This window comes from Dipodomys ordii, unplaced genomic scaffold, assembly GCF_000151885.1.
Source record: "Dipodomys ordii isolate 6190 unplaced genomic scaffold, Dord_2.0 Scaffold30, whole genome shotgun sequence".
Classification (NCBI taxonomy): Eukaryota; Metazoa; Chordata; class Mammalia; order Rodentia; family Heteromyidae; genus Dipodomys; species Dipodomys ordii.
Window position 1 is genome coordinate 8,117,089 of NW_012267246.1, and position 20,863 is coordinate 8,137,951.

Genomic DNA, 20,863 nt, shown 5'->3' on the forward strand with positions numbered 1-20,863 from the left:
ATATACTTTTAGCACCGCTTTGGATCTGAAAAACCATGCAATAAAGATGACTACATGATAAACTCACTGGACTGTGTGGAATGAGAATGTGCAAGATGTAACAGGAAAACTAGGGATTTTCCCACCTCACTCATTATTATGGTTATTGGGGGTTGTTGTTGTTTGTTTGTTTCTTCTGTTTGGTCCGCCATGGGGCTAGAACTCAGTTCCTGGGCCCTGTCCCTGAGCTTTTTCATTCAGGGCTAATGCTCTACTACTTTTGAGCCACAGCAACACTTACAGCTTTTTCCAAGTAGTTTATTGGAGATAAGAGTCTCACAGACTTTCCTGCCTGGCTGGATTTGAACCACAATCCTCAGATCTCAGCCTCCTGGGTAGCTAGGATTACAGGCATGAGCCACCAGTGCCTGGCTATTTGTTTTTGTTTTTGTTTTGTTTTGTTTTTAAGCTAGATGGAATTAATTTACTCCTCCAATAATTTTTATTAATGTATTGCTTGCAGTATTACTTTTCTTCCCTAACAACATGTTGGACATACACACAAAATGAAAACCTTAATGAAACAACTTAAGATTCAGACATGTGACAACAGTGGGATAGCTACAGATTTCTGGGTTGGGCAACATATTTTCAACCGCGCTTCTGTGTTTTATCTTAAGTGTTTCATTGGGATTTTATTGTAAGCCTTATTGGACTTTTTTTATTAATAGATCTAGAACTGACCTTTTTACCTTCCATTTTGATATGCTCTGTAAAAACACTTTACCTAATTTATTCTGTCCCTATTATTTGATAAACCTGTAGATGACTTTCTAATTTACTTCACAAATGTCTCAACGATTAAGAATCATCTCTATTTAAGGTAGAAGTAATAGTATATAGCTGCATCTGTGGAAACGATTTGAGAATACTGATAACATTAAGAAGAATTAGCGTACAAGAAATGAGAGTAATTTAAGTATAATGACTTATATTGTGAGTACAAAATGAGTTCAAGAAAATTGAGAGTTTTACAATCGAATGGTTACAAGTCAATTTAAATAGACCATAATGTTTCTAAAGCTAATAGAGATATACCTTTATTGATGACAAACATTTTCAAGTGGCTATACCATAATTTTCCTTTTGCAAGTTAAATATAGGGAAGTGAAGATAGAAAACATCATTCAGATGTTTATTTCTTTTATTCGAACATATTGCACATATGTCTAGATTTCCAAGGTGAAAATAGAATAATTTTAAATTTTAAAATTTAAAATACAACTCAGTTCCTGCAATATGCATTCGTGTGTATGTATGTGCGCGCATGCGTACGTGTGTGCAAACGCACACGCGTGTGTACTGGGGCTTGAACTCAGGGCTTCATACTCTCCCCCAGATTTTTTGTTCAAGGTTAGTACTCTACTGTTGACTTGTTGGCCTAGATTGGCTTCAAGTCTTGATTTTCAGATCTCAGGCTCCTGCATAGCTACAATTATAGGCATGAGCCACACCAGTGGCCAGCTAATATGCATTATTCTTGAACATGGATTATTATTGAACATGGATTTTTACTGGCAGGAACATGAAGGCTACATCAGCATTATACTAATACAGTGGTTATAAAAAGAGGAAAAAAACTAAACAAAGGCTTACTTTGTCTACATAACAGCCAATCCCTACAGTAAGTCCTCACTTACTGTAGAAATCACATAGAACTGACAAAGATGCACAGACCATTGCAAAAGCAACATCCAGGACAGAGGCCTCTGAGCTCTAGTTCAGGGATCAGCAGTTATTTCAAAGTCTTCCACTGTCTCTGATCTGCAAGCTCTTCAGTATTTTCTCTTGGCCCATTTTGAAACCAAGTTCCAGTAGAGCCAGCCTCAGATTCTGAATCATATATTGACAGCAGGTACCCAACTGTGCGCTCTAACCTACTAAAACTCACCTCTATGTGAAGATTGGAACACCAATTTTCAATTATTTCTCAAACGGAACATTTGTTAGAATTCTTCCCACTCTGTTCTTGACATATGTAACCCCAGGTAAATTATCAGTCAGAGGCAATCTGTCTCTTGCCCCTTCTCCTCCACCTTAATCGACTATGGTCAGACCCCAGGGCCTCTCATGAAGCAGGATTGGCCTGAGAGACACACGGAGTCAAATGCTAAGAGACCTCTACAGACAAAAATAGATTCACCTTTATTGTTCCCTTTCCCAAATAGTCGGGCAAAAAATCCATCTATCTATGGTTTACCTGTGGTGGCAATGTGTTTCCTTGATTCCAGGAAGCAAAGCCTCGTCACTGCGTTACTGCCCTCCGTGTCAGCATCAAAGTTTTGAGGAGCCTGGTGTGCCACGGGGTGGGTGAAACAGCTCTCCTCAGCACCGAGAAGACTTTGAGGTTCTTTATCTGTGATGAAGACAGTCAGATGTCTAGATGAAGAGATTTGCCTGCTGTTTCAACCACGGCAGGGGCTGATGAGCCAGTCCCACAGAAGCCCAGCAGATGCCTCCATCATCCCTGCTCTCCTCTCTTCCTAAGCCCCAATCTGAAGGACCAGTCAACTCCATGTTTTTCTTGCACACTCCATACACACTGCCTATGTTTTTCCTGGGTATGAATCAAGAGGGATGTCACATCATATTTATTGCTAATAGCACAGAGATTGTGGTATACTCAAGAAGAATGAGCTTTTAATACCACGGCATTTCCAGATTATTGCTCATTAGTGTTCATCTTGAAGATATGGCAAGGAACATAAAACCCAGTCACAATTTTTGTATGCTTATGTGATCATTTTTAGAAGTCCTGTTTTTAAGTGAATTATTGTGCAAATACGGTAATGGACAGGAAATGTAATGATTACTTCTATGTGCTTACATGATCATTTTTAGAAGTGCCGTTTGTTAGTGGGCTATTCTCCAAATAATGAATATGAAATCTAATGACTATGTAATTATATGATCATTTTTTTAAGAAGTGCCATTTTTAGTGGGTTATTTTAAGGGAGAGGAGGAAAACATTCTTAATAGTGCTTCGACTATCTGTTGATATCATGGCCAAAACTAATGAAAAGTGATATTATTCATTATTCGTATTCTGAGATTATTCATCTGAGAATCTATGAGCATTCTACCCACAGTTATGAAAACTAACCACAAATATATCTTCAAAATTTCAAAGCCAGAAATTTCTAGCACTACTCACTATGTCTTTTTGAAATTTGGTATTGTATAAGCTTCTTGCTTCTTTATTTCTCTGTCGTTAATGCTAGTCACAAGTTGGTGACTATACAAATACCTGGCATTCTCTCACAGACCAGTGTAGAGAAAGAGGCAGAATGATTTGAGCTGAATCTTAATGGTTAACTTTTTGTACGAGAAACGGGTCAGAGCTTTGTGCCTGCACACAAGTAATCCCTCAAACCCTTAAATTGGTTTTCTTACTCTCAATAAATCTCTTCCTCAGCTTTTATCTCTCCCTCTCCCTCTCTCTCACACACACATCTGATAGCTAGTGCTTTTCTAAGTCTGAATTCATTTCTTGAGAGTTCATCCAATTAAGACAACAAAACCTTGCTTCATCAAGGAAAACAAAGTCATTACTCAAATAAATTAGTCTAAGCAAAAACCTTTTTAGACTCTTAAAAAAAACTAAACTAAAAACTGTGAAATGCAATTGTCAAGGCAGTTTGCTTAAGTAGAAAATATTCATGTACTCTGATAAACTCCCCTAAAAAGCAATATACTCCTTGTCCCTCACAGGTTTCTGAAGCAAGGAATAATTTAATATTGCCAGGTGGTGGCATAATATTTAATGCCAGTTCTAGAACAGCCAATCAAGGGAATATAGTCTTTCTTTCTACCAAAGGACACCCAAGGCTCACGCAAAAGCAATTTGGCAAGATATATAGTCTAAAACTAAACAAGATAAAAATAAGAGGCCTGTTTAGTGCTATCAGTAATACAGAAATGCCGAGGCAGCATAAAGAGAAGAAATGGCAAGCATGGAGACTTTGCTAAGCCAAGTAAATCTCCAGGTCCTTTGCAGTCAGTGACAAGGAAACAATATTACTGGTCCTCTGCACTTATATCCAATCATGTATAATTTATGAAGCAAGCTGTACTTGATACATGCATAAACAGCTAGGTCTACTGTGGACTGACTCAGCCCCATTATTTTCATTTCAAACCTGCACTCACCTAATTTGGAGTTGAGCTGTCTCTGGTAATCAGGATGAAGGACATGGTAAGCATTCTCCGTGCTATTATTCCACAGAATGATTTCTCCATCGTAACTCCCTACATGAGCCAGGGCAAAGAATATAAACTGTCAAAAGATGAGCTAGGAAACCCATATAGCAGCAATCAGAGGAAGTCATTACCAACATGTCTTACACAGAGTCTGCCATGTAAGCAGGGCTAGTCTCTATGTGTTGGAGATATGAACAGTAATAACTAGTAGTTTTATTATGTTTAGATCCACGATCCTGACAGTCATCTGTATAGCATATGTGTGGAAATTACAGTTATCTCCTTTAATTTTAGAGTCATAAAGCCTTCAGAAATAAATGTTCTACAGTTAAACAACTTATCTTGAAGTCCATGTTTTGCTATTTGTTTGCTATGGAGGTTTGTACATGATACTTAACTCTACTTGATGTCATAATTTCCTCCTCTGTAAAGCTGGCTTAATAACTGTATTTATCTCAGAGGGTTGTTCTGAAGCATGGAAAGGATTTAGAATGGTGCTAAGCACATTGTTAATACTGAAATGTTGTTCATCATCATTGTGATCTTATTAGTAAGAAAAGCAAATTTAGTGCTCCTAGATTTCCATTCCTTTCACTATGTGTGTGTTTTCATTCCTGCTGCCCTATATTTTTTTCAGTATTACCTTTTCCAATCCTTAACCTCTCTCTACATAAAGCCCTACCTTACTGTTCTTCTCAGAGAATAAAGTCCAAACAGTGAGGTTGTGGCTTAGCCTGTCCTATAGAGGAAAAATAAAACAATTCCCTTACGTCTGGTCTCAGCAGCTGAAAAAAAATATCATAGATCCCTACTGAGCAGTGCCAAAGAGACAAGGGTAGAATCAAAAAGAAGAGCTGGAAACGATGTTCTGATGGCATTTTCTTGGGATTTTGGAGCAAAGGAAAAGAAATGTCCACTGAAGTCTATATTCTCCTAAAGAAAGCAACCTCCACAACTCAGAAATTGGCTCCAGGGGTTGGAGTTCAAATCATTGCCCCTATGAGTTTGAAATGATTTCTTTGTGTAGTGCTTGAACAAATGTTTTCACATAGAACCAACAGCATAAGAGGTCATCTGATATAATGGCACACTACACAACCTTCACAATAATGGCCACACAGCAATTACTGTCTCTGCTACATTCCAGGGGTTGGATGTCCAAAGGCTATAAAAACAAATCCAGCTACAGAGCTGGTCCTATTAGAAAGCAATAGAGTAATTTATTTTAAAAAAAAGTGAAAACTTAGATGCACATAAATCAGTGAGTGCTCAATAGTAATACTTAGTTTATATATTATGGGTCTTTTGCTGTACATTTTTGTTTCACTTAATTGATGATATTTTTGGTTCTGTTCTTTTCTTTAAAAAATTCAGGCTGTCAAAATATAAACTTCAGAATTTCATAAAGACTTTTAAAAAGACTTTCAGAATCTTTATGAGCTATTTTCTTTGACCAGAGATAGATCATGACGGTAATTAATATTTTTTCTAAAATGCACCAAAGGTCCTATGAGAGGACTTGCTTTAAAAGCAGGGATTTGTAGATGCTTTGATAAAAACAGCCTTTAACTGACATTATTGTAGCTAGGTTAGTCTAAGGGGTTAATTTGTTACCAGTGTTAAACATCTCGGTTCCATCATGGGAGGATTTATACCCAGCGGGTATGATGTTTCAGAAAATAAAAACAAAAGTAAATGTCTACCTAAGTGTGCCAAGAAATATGTCCAACCCTTACATGCGTAATGTCTCCTTTAAAACCAACATAAAGGGAAAAATTATTATCAGCCACCCCAAACCATGATCGGAAATTTAAATAACTCACACAGCACTATGGCATGACTAGTGGTAGTGCCAGTGCATGAAACCGCATAGCCATGATTGGAGCTGACCATTCTATCTCAGGCCTATGGCCCTAGAAATAAAGACCAAAGGGAGCCTAGCATACATGACTGCTTCTTCATGAGTCAGTTAAGGACAGCCTTTTATAAAAAGTGAGTCACTGCAAACCAAGGTCTCCAACCAATTGTACAGTGACTGTTCAATTTACCTGTAGCAAGAGTTTGAGGAGGGGAAAATGCGGCACACAAAATATCGTCATGGTGCTTTGTTCCTCCTTTCCATTCTTCACTTGGGATGGAAAACTGATTGAAGTTCTGGGGTCGAAACACAGTAAGAGCTCTAAGGAAAAGTACAATTTAACTGAATTTAACATTGGTATAGCTATGGAGTAGCCGTTATTCATTGGCATGGCATGATTTGCATAGCACCTGAAAGATGGTGCTATGCAAAATGATATCACCATTACCCATGCAGAATACCAAGCTTCCCACCTTGGAATCAATCTCTCATTGATTTTCCTCATTAAATTACAAATATGAAATGTCATAATGTGAATTATTCTTTCATAACCACTAATACCAAGTGTGCTGTATCTACTTATCAGATTTATTACCCCTTGCAAAGTTGACCACCATAGGCACTATGAAACTTACAAAGACTTCAGTGGAGACAACAGCAAAACATAATATGTAATATCAGTATAGGGTGAAAATAAGCTATATCAGGCTAAGAAGTATTCCTCTATTGAAGAAACATAACCAATGATTTTACTAATATTACCTTGAGATTCCTGATGCCTTAATTAGATGCTACAAGTAATTTGATGGTCTAAAATTACAGTTTAGTTTCAGAATAACTTCATATGTATACATTTTTTTATTTTTGTCTACATATTGGTATCTTTGGCTAAAGATATTACCTTTTAAGAATAGAGCGTACAGCAGGAGGAGGTAAAGCTCTGAATGACTATTGTCTTGTAGCCAAAATTCAATGTCAAATCCCTTTTTGCCAAGAGACCTACTTAAGTGGATGTTGACTGAGAATATTCAGGGAACACCCCTTAAAGGCACAAATGACTTTTCCTAAGATGGTGCAAAAAGCAACCATCTGATATTTGACCTTGTGTGTCAAAATGCTGAAACGCTAATGGCCTGTCACCTTTCCTTTAAAACCGAACCTAAGACTGTGATATGACATGACAGTTGTCCTCAAAAGTATCTTAAGAATAGGGACTGTACTTGTCACTTTTTCCCTTTCAAAGATAACGTTTTTTAAGTTTGCACTTTTGCCAAGAGTTTAATTAAAGTACAGAATAGGATAGGATAGGATTCTTTTTGACTAGATGATATTTACTAGTGTCATTTGAAATCCTGAAAGTATTGTATGGGGTCATTGTAACCTTGCAATGAGGATTGCACTTCTAATTGGAGAATAATGGGGTAATCACTTAGGAGAGTTCAAAATTTCCTGTTAAGTGTAAACAATCACCAAAGAAAAAAGAAAAAAAGGAAGGAAGGAAGGAAGGAAGGAAGGAAGGAAGGAAGGAAGGAAGGGAGGGAGGGAGGAAGGAAGGAGGGAGAAAGGAAGGAAGAAAGGAAGGAAGGAAGGAAGGAGGGAGGGAGGGAGGGAGGGAGGGAGGGAGGGAGGGAGGGAAGGAAGAGAGAGAGAGAGGGAGGGAAGGAAGAGAGAGAGAGAGGGAGGGAAGGAGGGAGGAAGGGATGAGGGAGGGGGAGAAGGAGATGGTTGGAAATAAACATGTGTGTGTGTGCACACACATGCGCATGTCACTAGAAAATGAGCAAGGGACCTCTCTAGTGTCAAGCACACACAACATTGAGTTGTATTTCCAGCTTGAAAAATAAATTTTAGACCAACAATCAATCATGTAGAAATGACCAAGGGGAAAATACAAGAACATAATTAATTGTTTCCTTGGGGCTTAGTTGCTCACACATTATTCATCTAATTATCATAAGTCTTGTTAATATCTACTATTAGAATCATCATGTATTAGGATTTTAAAAGCATCTCAAAGGCAAAGAATGAATCTCACATAAACTCATTTTCATTATTTTCCAATTTTCTTACTAATCTAAGTAGAACTAAATCTTGGACACTGGAGTAATTACATAATTGGATTGAAGAATTATTTCTTGCTAAGCATTGTTAGATCACTCCTGTAATCCTAGCTACTCAGGAGGCTGAGGTCTGAGTACCATAGTTTGAAGCAACCCAGGCAAGAAAGTCCAAGAAACCTTATCTCCAATTAACCACCAACAAGCTGAATGTAGGGCTCTGGCTCTAGTGCTAGATCACTAACTTTGAGCAGCAAAGCTCAAGGATAGCACCCAGGCCCTGAGTTCAAGTCCCAGGATAAGTACATGTGTGCGCGCGCACACACACACACACACACACAGAATTGTTCAACACACTTATCGTTTCCTGAGCTCTGAAATTGCTCATTTAAATTAAAAATTAGTTTGGGTCTTTCCATTCTGATTCTGATCCAAATTTTTTTTAACAATTGAGTCATATGGGTTAGAGATCCTTACTAATGTAATTTATTAAGAGTTTAATAGGTCTCAATAGGTAAGTTTTATGTCTGAGTCATTTCAAATGCTTAATGTCATTTTATTTACAAAATACTTTAAAGTTCAAATTAAGCCCATGATGAATTATTTTAATTTTTGACAGCTTACATGAAAACTCTATGTGCTGTTAGAAGATTGGGATTTAGGGGAAAAAAAGAGTCAAGTAGACTACTATTCATTACAAATCTACTTTGACAGAGCTCCATGTAAGATGGTACTATACTAGCCTATTTCAAATTATATAAAATATTCTCTTTTTAAAAATATGTGTATGTCCAAATATTAAGGAAATACTCTTCATAAAGGTTTCTCACAAAAATACTCTCTATAGAGGGAAGTGGAGCTGTGGCTCAAGTGGTAGAGGGCTTGCCTTGAGCTGAAGAGCTCAGGGACAGCGCCCAGGCCAAGTTCAAGCCCCATGACCAACAACAACAACAAAATACTCTCTAGAGAGTACCCAATAAATAGTACTCAAAAAAAGATAATACTTTAAAATGGTAAAAAAAAAAAAAGAGTACTCAATACAATGCACTTACTAGAGAGTGTATGGTATATACTATAGCACTGAGTATTAGTATATAGTATACACATAGTACATCTAGTATACAATATAGTGTATAGATTATGTAGGGTGTAAACAGTTGTATATAGAGTATATATAGTGACTAGTATGTTAATTTATGCTCTTTAGTCATTCTATGACATATAAAAATATTAAACTACTCTTGAGCCAGGCACCAGTGATTCATGAATCCTTCTTACTCAGGTGGCTGAGACCTGAGTATCAAAAGTGGAAGCTAAACAGGGCAGAAAAGTCCATATGACTTTTATTTCTAATAAATCAGGAAAAAGGTTGTAAGTAAAAGTATGATTCAAGTGGTAGATTGCCAGCCTTTATCAAAAATCCAAGAGACAGGTCCTCAGCTCTAAGTAAAGCCCAAGTCCTGACACAAGAAAAAGTCTTCTGTATATCAGAAATCTAAACAATTTAATTTGCCAATTATGTCTTAATAAAATGGGGGAGAAAACACAGAGATCTCTGCTTTACTCAATGCAGAGAAAAAATGAAAAAGCTTCTATTTAATGAGGTACATATAGGATCACAGAATTTTAGAGCAGTTTGACACCTCAAACCTTTATAAATATTAATTCAATTTTTATTACAGCTATACATATTAAATGCCTACTTTGAGCAAATGCAAAGATAATTTTTCATCCACTGATTTAATTTGACCCACACAAATATAGCTGATATTTAAGAAGGAACTTTTTAATTGACTCTGTGCCCCTTCACAATTTTGTCTCTAAATATAGATCTTGCTTAAAATAATTATATATTTCTAGTAATTTCAAATTTGGGGCTTTTCTTTACCTCATAGATAAATTACCTGGAAATGATTGAACATTTTCCTAGATAACAAACATGAGTCTCTAATTCAGACTATTTACAACGGCATTTGCCATATCCTGTTTGATACACTGTGCCCTTTCCTAAATTTAGAATTCATGACTCTTTGTACTCTGATTGCTGTTGTTCAATCTATAGCCCCAGCTACATTTCCACCTATAGTTTCTTTCTAGGTGCAATTATTTTAAATCTTTATAACAAGGAAAGGGGGAAACAGGTTAAACCAAATCTAAAGTATTATTTAGTAATACAAGAAGTATGGCATGGCTTAATAAATCTCTCTAAACCTCAGTGTCCCTATCTACCCAATAAACATTAGTCAAGTCATTAAACAAGTATATTTGAGTATTGAACATTATAAAGATAGATGATAGATAGATAGATAGATAGATAGATAGATAGATAGATAGATAGATAGATAGATAGACAGACAGATTCCTAAGTTAAGTTGAGGAGGCTGGTAAGAATGAACAAAAGGGATGTGACATATTGCCATCCATCCCATTCATCTTGAGTATTGAAAGGAATGTCCTGGGGGACAAAACATCTCATTAAGTCTTGAATTAGGAACTATTTCAATGTCTACACAGTTTCTGAATGTTGAAATAAGGAAAAGAGTGAGGATATAGAAAGGTGAAATTGTATAGCTGAAAGGGGGACTTTCGATTGGCAGGTAAGTCTTAGATTAGACAATAGAATGTGTAAGAATGAATCTAGAAAGTCAAAAATAAATTCAGGCTGGGTCAGGGTGAGGTGATGCTAAGATTATTTTGTAAACACTCCGAGAAAAGTGTTAACAAGGCAGTAACATAGAACCGGTTGTGAAGGAAATCACTGTAGCTAAAGCACACTGAATGGATTTTAATGATGGGGGAAAGCGGGAATTCAAGGCCGCGCCATTCACCCAGGTAGATGCCACGCTCTGAGGAGCACAGTGGTAATGCTCATGCAAGAAGATTTAAATTAGCTCTGACTCAGTGACTATTGGATTGTGAAGCTGAATGGCACGGAAAACCTCAGTGTCTGGCCACGACCCGCAAGCTCCCAAACATAAGAGAGAAAGTAAGCCTGGGAAATGAGAATAAATAACGAGTTTAGTTTCAAACATGTGGTATTTTGGATTTCAAAAGACCAACACTTCCTACAAGCAAATGGATCAGTAAGCTTAGGAGGGATAAGCTGAAGACAGAGTTAACTTAACTACAAAATATTGCCTGTCTTTGAAGATGAAAGTAGAGATTAAGTCAGATAGTGTGTGTCATGTACAATAGTAAATCGCACTGCACCATAAATACAATAAATCCGATGGTTTATTTAAGTACCTCCACTCAATAAATGTAGTTTCTATTCTATCTTGGGCAAAATTATCAAAGCAATCTCTGTATTTACACAGAGCCTGAAGTTAAAGCTATAGCTTAACCTAACAGGCTCTCTCTGGGTTTCACAGAAAGCTTAATAAGCAGACTGTCAATCTTCCAGCTCGTTCCTCTCTAATCACTGAACTGTTAAGGAGCTGTCTTAATAGCCTATATTCCTCTAGCTATAAGCAAACAAGCCTCTGCTTGCTAAAAAGCCATCCGGCATGCAAAATCCTTCAAGGGATCCTAAAGAAACAGCTCTCACTAAGAAAATGTAATTTCTAAACCCACAAATAGAAAAGTGAAAATAATATAACTAACAATGGATTAATTGAATTTTCAATTCCACCTAAAGGATACAACTTCTGACAACAATCAGACAGAAAAGGAGGCAGCTGGAGGGAATGGTGGGTTTCCTTACTAAGTTTCTCAATTCTTCTTCCCTGAGACCGTACAAAGGGAGGATTCACCAAGATAGATCAGAATATCAGAGCCATTTTTAACAACTTACGCCATTTTTTGATAACTTCATACATTTTTTTTACATTTTCCCATGTAAGTAATCTTAAAAAAAGCAGCTTACATTTGATATGAATTTTTCACCCTGGTTATATAAAATAACTAAAGAAAATTTGTCTCCAAGTTTTGACTTATATTAAGTTCCTTTATTTAATGTTCAGAATTTAAATCATAATCAGCTGTTCTGTCGTGATAGTAGAGATTCAATGTATTCATTCCTGTGGCTTCATAGCAATCTTCAAGCCATAAGCTGTTGGCAGGGTTATAGCTTGGTTATAGAGTAGGGCTGTGAAGAAACAGTGTCCTTCAAAGCTGAGGATAATTGAATCCGTGCTTAATACCAAATACAATCATCAAATTGACACTTTCTCTCCTTAGTACCAAACGAACCTCAAAAAGCAAAGCAATGTGTGACTCAACAGTTGCTACCTCTGTATAGCATCTTTACAATAAATTTTTTTTTAAAGTTGCTAGTCTATGTTCATTTCATGAGAAGCTATTTTTCCTATGATGGACAAAAGTCCTCAAATACTACACTCTGGCTGCCTAGGTATAAACATCTAACTCAAGACCATTCAGATCACAATTCAATCCTCAGTCACATAGAGTAAATTACCTATTAGGATAGATGTGCTGAACAACTAAATATATGAACAATGTATTCTCAAATATCGAACACTTTTGTTTTCCTGGTGCTCACGCAGTGCCATAGAAAAGGCCTTGTTTATGATCCCTTATGTTCTCTCAGTATGAAGTAAGGAAAAGAAAGCAATGTTCCTTTTAATGACATGGAAAAGCAGCTCCTGGAGAAGCACAGTGATTTGTGAAAGGCCTTGTCACTGAAGGAAGATGAGCACACCAGCCAGTGAGCCATTTCTCTCCTTGGCTGCACTTGAAATCAGAGAGAGAAGAAAGGCTGGGTTTCCTTTGAAGTGGAAGAAATACACCTTACATGTTAAGAATTCATTGTCTTTAAGATTTGGGAGTCTTTTTGGAACTCAAGTCATGGTACTGTTACATCTTTATCTGCAATTTTTAGAGCAAAAGTCCAATTCCCAAAGCCAGAAGAAAGCCCAGTAGCACTTTTCAAAGTCACTCATGCAATGTGTTTGAACCATATTTTTTTACTCACTAACCTATCAGTCAATCCCTCCTAGAGTTTCACCCACGTGAACCAGTAATAAGAGAATGACTCAATCAGCCAAGATTTCTTTATTCTTCTTTTAGATTTCGATTCAAATAAAAGCATGCCCATAACTCTATATGTCATACCTGTAACTCTATATGCCACATGTCATACCTTTCCCAGCCTACTACCAGAATTGTCTTCTTCAGAACCAGGATCTGTGAAATATCGACAGCACCATCTTGCCTGACATTTAGTGTGTGGTGACAATGTCCATTGAAATCCCACACCTTTAAAAGAAAAGTTAAAACCAGAAGTGAAAAATGTCTTCAATGAGTTCAACAACATAGCTATTTTCAATTTGAGCATTTACATCCTGAACTGGGATTGCTTCTATCAGGTTACAGAATAATCAAAGAAATTGTGTTAACTATTTGAGTTTATTATATTTATTACTCTAACACTGATTAATGACATATATGATATTATATGTGTGTGCATGTCAGACTCTATTAGTAATTACATTGTTGTATTCTACCAATAGTTAATTCAAAGATTTTAAATTTGTGTTTATTTTAAGGAAGGAGATGAGATAATGTGGAGTCTGTTGAGAGCTTGTTTCTTTTCCTTATTTTCCTCACTCCTCCTGGCCCTGGCTTAGCAGAGTCCAGATGTAGCCCAGACCCTGGTCAGCAAGCGTCGTGTTCTACTCTCTCATCTTCAGGTGGCACCTCCTGCTGGCACAGAGGGCCAGCTAGCTAGCTAGGCCTGGTCCTACATGAGCAGGTGGGTCTACTACCTTTTTGGCTCAAGCAGTAAAGACATAGGATGAATGGATGCAATGTATGACTGTGTTATTTGGTTAGCCACAGCTCACATGAAGCCTCACTATGAAACATGGCTGTCGCTTCCTGTGCAGAGGAGAAGTTTTCATTATTTCATTAGTTCAGAGTTAAAAATGCACATTCCCTTTGCACTCAGAAGTCCAACTTTTAAAAACCAGTCCCACCATGGATACATTCACCTGTGTGAAATGGAACATTTTCAAGCGCATCTTCTGGCGTTATTTACAAAGACCAAATTTTTGAATCAATCTAATTGCTTATTAGGAAGGAAGGGAATAATCAGAGCGTAGAATACGTATGTGGTCACATATAAGGCTGCCATTACAAAAGGTGAATTGGGAGCTGGGAATGTGGCTTAGTGGTAAAGTACTTGCCTAGCATGCATGAGGCCCTGGGTTTAATTCCTCAGTATCACATAAACAGAAGAAGTCATTAAATAAAAATAAAGATGAATCAGGCTGTAGGTATTGCTCAGTTATAGCTAGTATATGCACTATAGGCGAAGTACATGGTGATTTCATAGCCAGTATCATAAAGAAGAAAAAGGAGGAAGAAGTAGAACAGGAGGAAGAAGAAGAGGAGGAGGAAGAGAAGGAATCCTCTTCATATTTCTACACTCTGCCCAAACTCAATGCATTCTGCTACTTAGAGCTAAGTTGTTTTACTTCTATGAGCTTTAGCTTGCACTTTGTAAAATCAGGAAATAACCATGCAATCTTATAGATTAGGTGTGTGTGTGTGTCTGTGTGTGTCTGTGTTTGTGTGTGTGTTTAAGTACTTTGAACAGTGTCTGGCTTCATAGGAAGCACACAATGAAAATTACTTAACATTATAATTTTACACATTTCTCCGAATCAATGTCCAGGAGATGGAAATATGAAGTGCAGACTAGCAGAGTTAGCAGGCTGCCATCCCTCATGCTCCCGAGCGAGGAAAATACGCAAGAAACCACTAGCAATAGCACCTCAGGGGAGGGGTTGGAAACAGGATGACAAAAAGCCTTTGTTTTTACAGTACAGCTCTCCTATATTTCATTTTTATTGCATGCATGTATTATTTAAAACATTCATTTGAAAACAGATCCTTCAAAAACATGATAAATCTGTCCATAATTTTAACTCTTCGGTTACATAGACCCTGATTTGGGATCCTAAATTATACATGAGGTTAGAAAATGTGGTTCATTCTTGTTTCCTCGTGGGCTATGGCTAGAGCAGCTCAACCCTTATTTACGTGTCCTACATATGCAGAGGTTATCAGATCCCAGAATTCTTTTGTGCTACTGTGATAAAGATAAATACCACCCTTCAAACCCAGTGCTTAGCTGGGAAGTTGGCTCAGTGGTAGAGTGCTTGCCTTGCATGCCTAAGGCCCTGGGTTTGATTCCTCAGCACCACATAAGCAGAAAAAGAAAGCCGGAAGTGGCGCTGTGGCTCAAGTGGTAGAGTGCTAGCCTTGAGCTGAAGAGCTGAGGGACAGCACCCAGGCCCAAAGTCCAGGCCCCACAACCAAACAAAAAACAAACAAACAAACAAACAAACCCAGTGTTTATTCTGATAGAATTCACCTTACCCTAAGAAATGTCCAGATGTGTGCTGAGACTTTAAGGATGAACACGCTACTGTCCATGCTACTTTGTTTTCCTCCAGCATTGTTCTTACCAAGTCTATGTAAAATGATTTCCACAAAGAAGTTAAGTTCTTCTAAGACCTTGGCTGGGAATAGTAGCAACAGCTACTGGCTGGACCTTAAGCTGCACTCTAAAACCAGTTCCTTTCCAAGGTGAGTCTAATGGGACCTAATTCATTTGCTTAGTCATTTTACTTCCATCTCACATCCCAAGACTGAGGGGTGAGTCATCGGTGGAGACATCGTGTAATTCTCCAGTTCCAGAGACACGGTTAGATATTGTTCACAAATCTAACAGCTCCCCATAAACTGTTTTACTACACCACATTTCCCACTTCATACCTCATTCCTTTAGCTTCTCAGGACCAAGTCTAGTGCTTTCCAGAGATTCTCACTTTCGAAATTCCCCCTTAGCTCTTCCTCACACAAGTGATTACCAACCTGGAATTCACCTAAACACTTGCCCCAAGTCCTAAGATACGCTAACAACACAGCCACGTGGCTTTCTGTGACCTTCTCATGAAGAATGAAGAGGAGTGTCATGTATAGCATCATTTCAGATCGCAAGACTAGATAGTATTAAACCTAGATAATATCTAGCCTTGCGTGAAAAATCTCATTCCTCTACAAACTAAAGTATTACCATCCTCTCAGAAGACATAAATTATAGCTGTATAAAAAGGAAACTGGAAGCAATAAGATAATCTTAGTTTGGGATGGGTGATAATATTAATTATCCATTGTTACTCTATTATTCATATTTGTGACTTTTCCTTTCCCTGTCTCACTTCCTCAAAAGCAAAAATGCAAAGGATTCAAGGTTCATATTTAAGTGTTAATTTTCTGAAAAATGTGCACCTATACTTTTTTTAAAAAACACAACTAATGTAAGTTTCCATAATTACTCATTTCAGAGGATTAGGAAGCTAAAGACAGTAGCCAACGCCTTTGAAAATGAATCAAGGCCCCTCTACCCTGAGAAAGGCTTTGTAAAGTGAGCATCTGTACCCTCATCTCAAACTAGTTACTCATAAAAAAATCATTTATTTATTTTATTTTCCACTAAGGTTTACTTTTCCAGCAGCTTTGTTATTAGATGGTGTAAGCATTCAGCTCTAGAGTCTGAGCTCTCACAAGACCATAAGACAAGATAAAAAAGAAAAGTGAAATCTGTAAGCTGTGTTTCCTCACAGAGGCTGCGCATCTCCTCCTATCTGGGAAGGAAAAAGCCTCATTCCATTCGCACCTTCACAGTCCCATCTGTGCCGCCAGTCAAAAGCCGCGTCTCATTTGCATCCAGGGCCATAGTGCTGATTTCTGCGTTGCCATGACAACCGGTAAACTGTTTGATTTTCTGCCCAGTATCTACCATCCAAAAGGAAACAGTAGACCCCACATCAGCGCTGATTACCTAAGAGAGAAAATAACATTGTCGAGAAATTAGAGTCCCAGAATCCACCATATTCTATTTGTTTCAATAATAATAATAATAAATCTAATCGCGACCTAGGCACTTCCACGGCTGAAAGCCCCAACAGTCATGTATCTGTCATGTGTTTTCTTTCTTTTCTCTTAAGCTGGTCACATTTCAATGTCTAGGTCACAGCTGAGGTAAGTGAAGTTATGATTGTCTTTATCAGAGAACATGTTCCTCTTCTTCGCCACCCGGCTGAGTGTCTAAAGGCTCTCCCGAAATCAATTCCTACCAGAAGTAAACTCATAAATCTTTCACATTAAGATGAGAAACTATATTTTCCTAGTCGTGGGGCCATGGCATTATTTGTTCTGTGAAAAGAAACATTTTATGACACTTCAATTTGCATTCAGAAAAGAAGTACTACCAGCCATTATGGAGGAAAGCTAATTTCCACAAATGTTTAGAGTTATTGCTTTTTTATGACATTATTCCCTTGCTTGATTTCTCTTTTTCTCAAGCTTGTGTGTGTGTGTGTGTGTGTGTGTTCACACATACATACATATACCTATATGACCACTGAATACAGTTGTTGCTGGGTAGCTAAACACAAATGAGTACAAATCTACATAGAGGCTTCAAGAAGAAGGCAACAAAGGAAGCATTAGAATAGGTAGGCTTATATTCAGCACTCTGAAAAGAAGAACTTTTTTTTTTTTACAATCCAACAATAGCAACTGCTGACGTTTATTGGGTGATTTCCCTCTGCCAGACGCTTCTAAAGAGCTTTACATATATTATCTCATTTAATTCCCTTGGCTGTGCTTTGAAATCGGATCCATTATTATGGTCTTCTAAAGTACAATTCTCTTTCAACTAAATCTTGAGAAGACTTTTATAATGGCAAATAGCTTGCTCATTTTGGCTCTGGGTATTTAGGACCCCTTTGGTAGGAAGTTGTTTGAAGTAGCACCTAGAGTTTTGAGAAACCAAAGTATTTTCTTCTGCGTAGGCTTTTCTTGTCATTTGGGAAATGTGGATTCATTGAGAGTATGTTCCACTTGAATGTTGCATTTTCTATGCTAATTGAGTTGAAGTTTATCAGGTTATCTGTGCAAGCCTAGATAGCTGACCAGTGAGTAGAAGCAAGCTCTCTGAACACTTAGGAACATTTGGTCCATGACAACATCATGATGTCTGTGGTATTTGATAAATCTCAGCTGTCAGGGAGTCTGGGGTCCAGAACTGTACAGGAAAACAACCCAAGGAGCTTCAACTAGCTTCACCACAAGCCAGAGTAGAAATATTATTTCATTGGATCAAGCAAGGATATTGTTAAGAACTCTGAAAGTTAGTCCAAGGTACAGCCTGAACTAAGAGTTACTGGGTTACACAAGGATACAGGAACAAGGCTTCCAGGGTAGAGATGGTGTCCTTGAGTGTGCAAGAGCCCAGAAGTACAATCCAGAAATCCAGCCGGTGGACTGGATGGTGGGGGTAAAGAAGCAGAGGAGACAGAGGTAAGTCCTGTTTCACATAGAAGGCTGTTGTGGAAGATAGGAACATGTATTTATGGAATGCCAGTCCATTGCATTGGTTATTTCATTTGATCTTTACAAAAACTCTCAAGCAACATTATGCCCATAATTTTGCCAGTGACTCTAGTCAATTAAGTACTGCTTTCAGCTTCTGGAACTAGTTTTGAGAGCCTGAACAATAACCATGTTATAAACTTTACCTTTCACATAATATGGAAGTCAGTTAAGGGTCATTTACAAGAGAAAAGGACTTGGATAATATTCTAAGCATGAAAGACAATAAAGTTCAAGGAGCCAGGCGCCAGTGGCTCACGCCTGTAAGCCTAGATACTCAGAAGCTAAGATCTGAGGATCACAGTTTAAAGGCAACCCAGGTAAGAAAATCCATGAGACTCTTAACTTCAGTTAACCAGCAAAATGTCACAAGTGAAGCTATGGCTGAAGTGGTAGAGACCAGCCTTGAGTGAAAAAAAAAAAACTAAGGTATAAAGTTCGGACTGTGAGTTCAAGCCCCAGTACTGGCACATACATGGGTGCACACACATGCACACACACACACACACACACACACACACACACACACACACACACAATTTAAGAAATGGGGCAAGCTGGAGAGGGAATTTTGGAAATCACTAGTGCATAGCTCCAGAGAATATTGAGTGAGAGAAAAATCTAATTTCACTTGGGGAGGATCTATAAATTTCCTTGATAATCATTGGAGTCATGGTTAATGGGAAAGATTAAAAAACAATATCATGATTCTGAATGAGGCAAAGAGTGTCACAGAAATTATATTGGCTGTCTGAGAAGGTACTTCTATCAGTAGTGTAAAGCACAAAGACCATCTAAAGACCAGCTGAAGTGGAGGTAAGAGATTCTTAGCTGATCAAGTAAATCTAAAAGCCTAAGGAAAAAGAGATAGTATTTATCACTAGTTATAAGCATTTATGTTCTGCAAAGAACCAATAATGAGCACATGACCTTGGTTAGACCTTTTCCCTCTGAAATTACAACTCTGATGAGAAAAAAAAATTCTTAACTCATGTTAAGCTCTAGGTACACTGTACCTTTTCTCTCGGTGAAATCAAAGTAGCTCAACTATTTCATTATTTTTGTTAAGCCATGGTGTAATTTCTAAGATGAATGAACTTGCATCTTCGCGCTAATGTGATCTAACACTTTAATTATCACCTCGTGTGGCTGAGCTGATGGTGTTTCCAGTTGGTTTTGTTTGTGCAACACAGAGGGCAGTAGATGCCCTAGCCTAGATGCCGCTGCTAAGCTGTCAGCTGCCTGACCAACTGATCTGGTCTGGTCTTCAGCACTGAGGTCAGGCATGTTAATTAACCTCCCTATGCCTCAATTTCCTCATCCATAAACCAGGGCTAATCATAGTAACTAGCTCATCCCCTCATTATGAGGTTTAAAGAAGCTAAGATTTTTAAATCATTTACCATAGCATTAGAGAAACCATAAAATTTACTTGGAGTTCCTATTACTTCTATTTAAACCATGTGTCATCTCTTATTCAGGTTCATATCACTTTTTATTTTTCATTTTATTTGCCTGCTTTCTGTATGTATGTGTGTATATATGTATATATTTATGTATGTGTGTATATGTGCATGCATAGATATATGTATATATGAGTATGAATGGATAGATGTGTCATGTGTAGATGGATATATGCATGTATGTATGTATATACTGCATGTATAGATGGATATATTCATGTATGGAATGATATAACTATTATGTGTATATACATGTCTATATGGATATATAGATGGATGGATGGATGGATGGATATATGCATGGATGGATGGATATGTGTGTCTGTGTGTATGTATATATGTATGTATTTTTGAAAGTACCAGGAGTTGAACTCAGAGACTCACATTTGCTCAGCTTGCTTGCTTATTTGGCACTCTATCACTTGAGCCATGCCTCCAGTCCTGGCTTTTGCTGCTTAATTGAAGCTAAGAGTCTCATAGACTTTTCTGCCAGGGCTGGCTCTGAATCTCAATCCTCATGATCTCAGCCTCCTGGGTGGACAAGATGGCATGTATGAGCCTCTAACACTCAGCTTTTATATTATTTTTCAAATTGAAATTAATTTGAGAAACTAAGATTTTGATTTCTTTTAACCATAACAGTGAAGACAATTACAATCTTAGAAATCAAATTTTTTAGATGTACATTGAAATTTTACATTATTTCATACTTTTAATATCTTAGATATTTGCTTAGGGGTTAAAAGCAAATGCATGAGAACATAACTTTCTAAGCATATCTGAAAATCCTGCTCATGGTCTTTTAAGAAAAGATGAAAGGTTGTAATGGATTGTATTCC

At 37.5% G+C, this 20,863-nt stretch overlaps 1 protein-coding gene across 1 annotated transcript in view; it reads right to left on the bottom strand.

The window, feature by feature from the left end:
• Wdr49 (WD repeat domain 49) overlaps window positions 1-20,863 on the bottom strand; it is a 113,883-nt gene that overhangs the window by 31,081 nt on the left and 61,939 nt on the right. The window contains exons 10-14 of the mRNA XM_013016147.1: window positions 16,802-16,966; window positions 13,256-13,371; window positions 6,288-6,418; window positions 4,189-4,287; window positions 2,240-2,395 (exon numbers count right to left, since the gene is read on the bottom strand). Of these exons, the coding sequence (XP_012871601.1) occupies window positions 2,240-2,395; window positions 4,189-4,287; window positions 6,288-6,418; window positions 13,256-13,371; window positions 16,802-16,966 (667 nt within the window). The remainder of the gene's footprint in view (window positions 1-2,239; window positions 2,396-4,188; window positions 4,288-6,287; window positions 6,419-13,255; window positions 13,372-16,801; window positions 16,967-20,863) is intronic.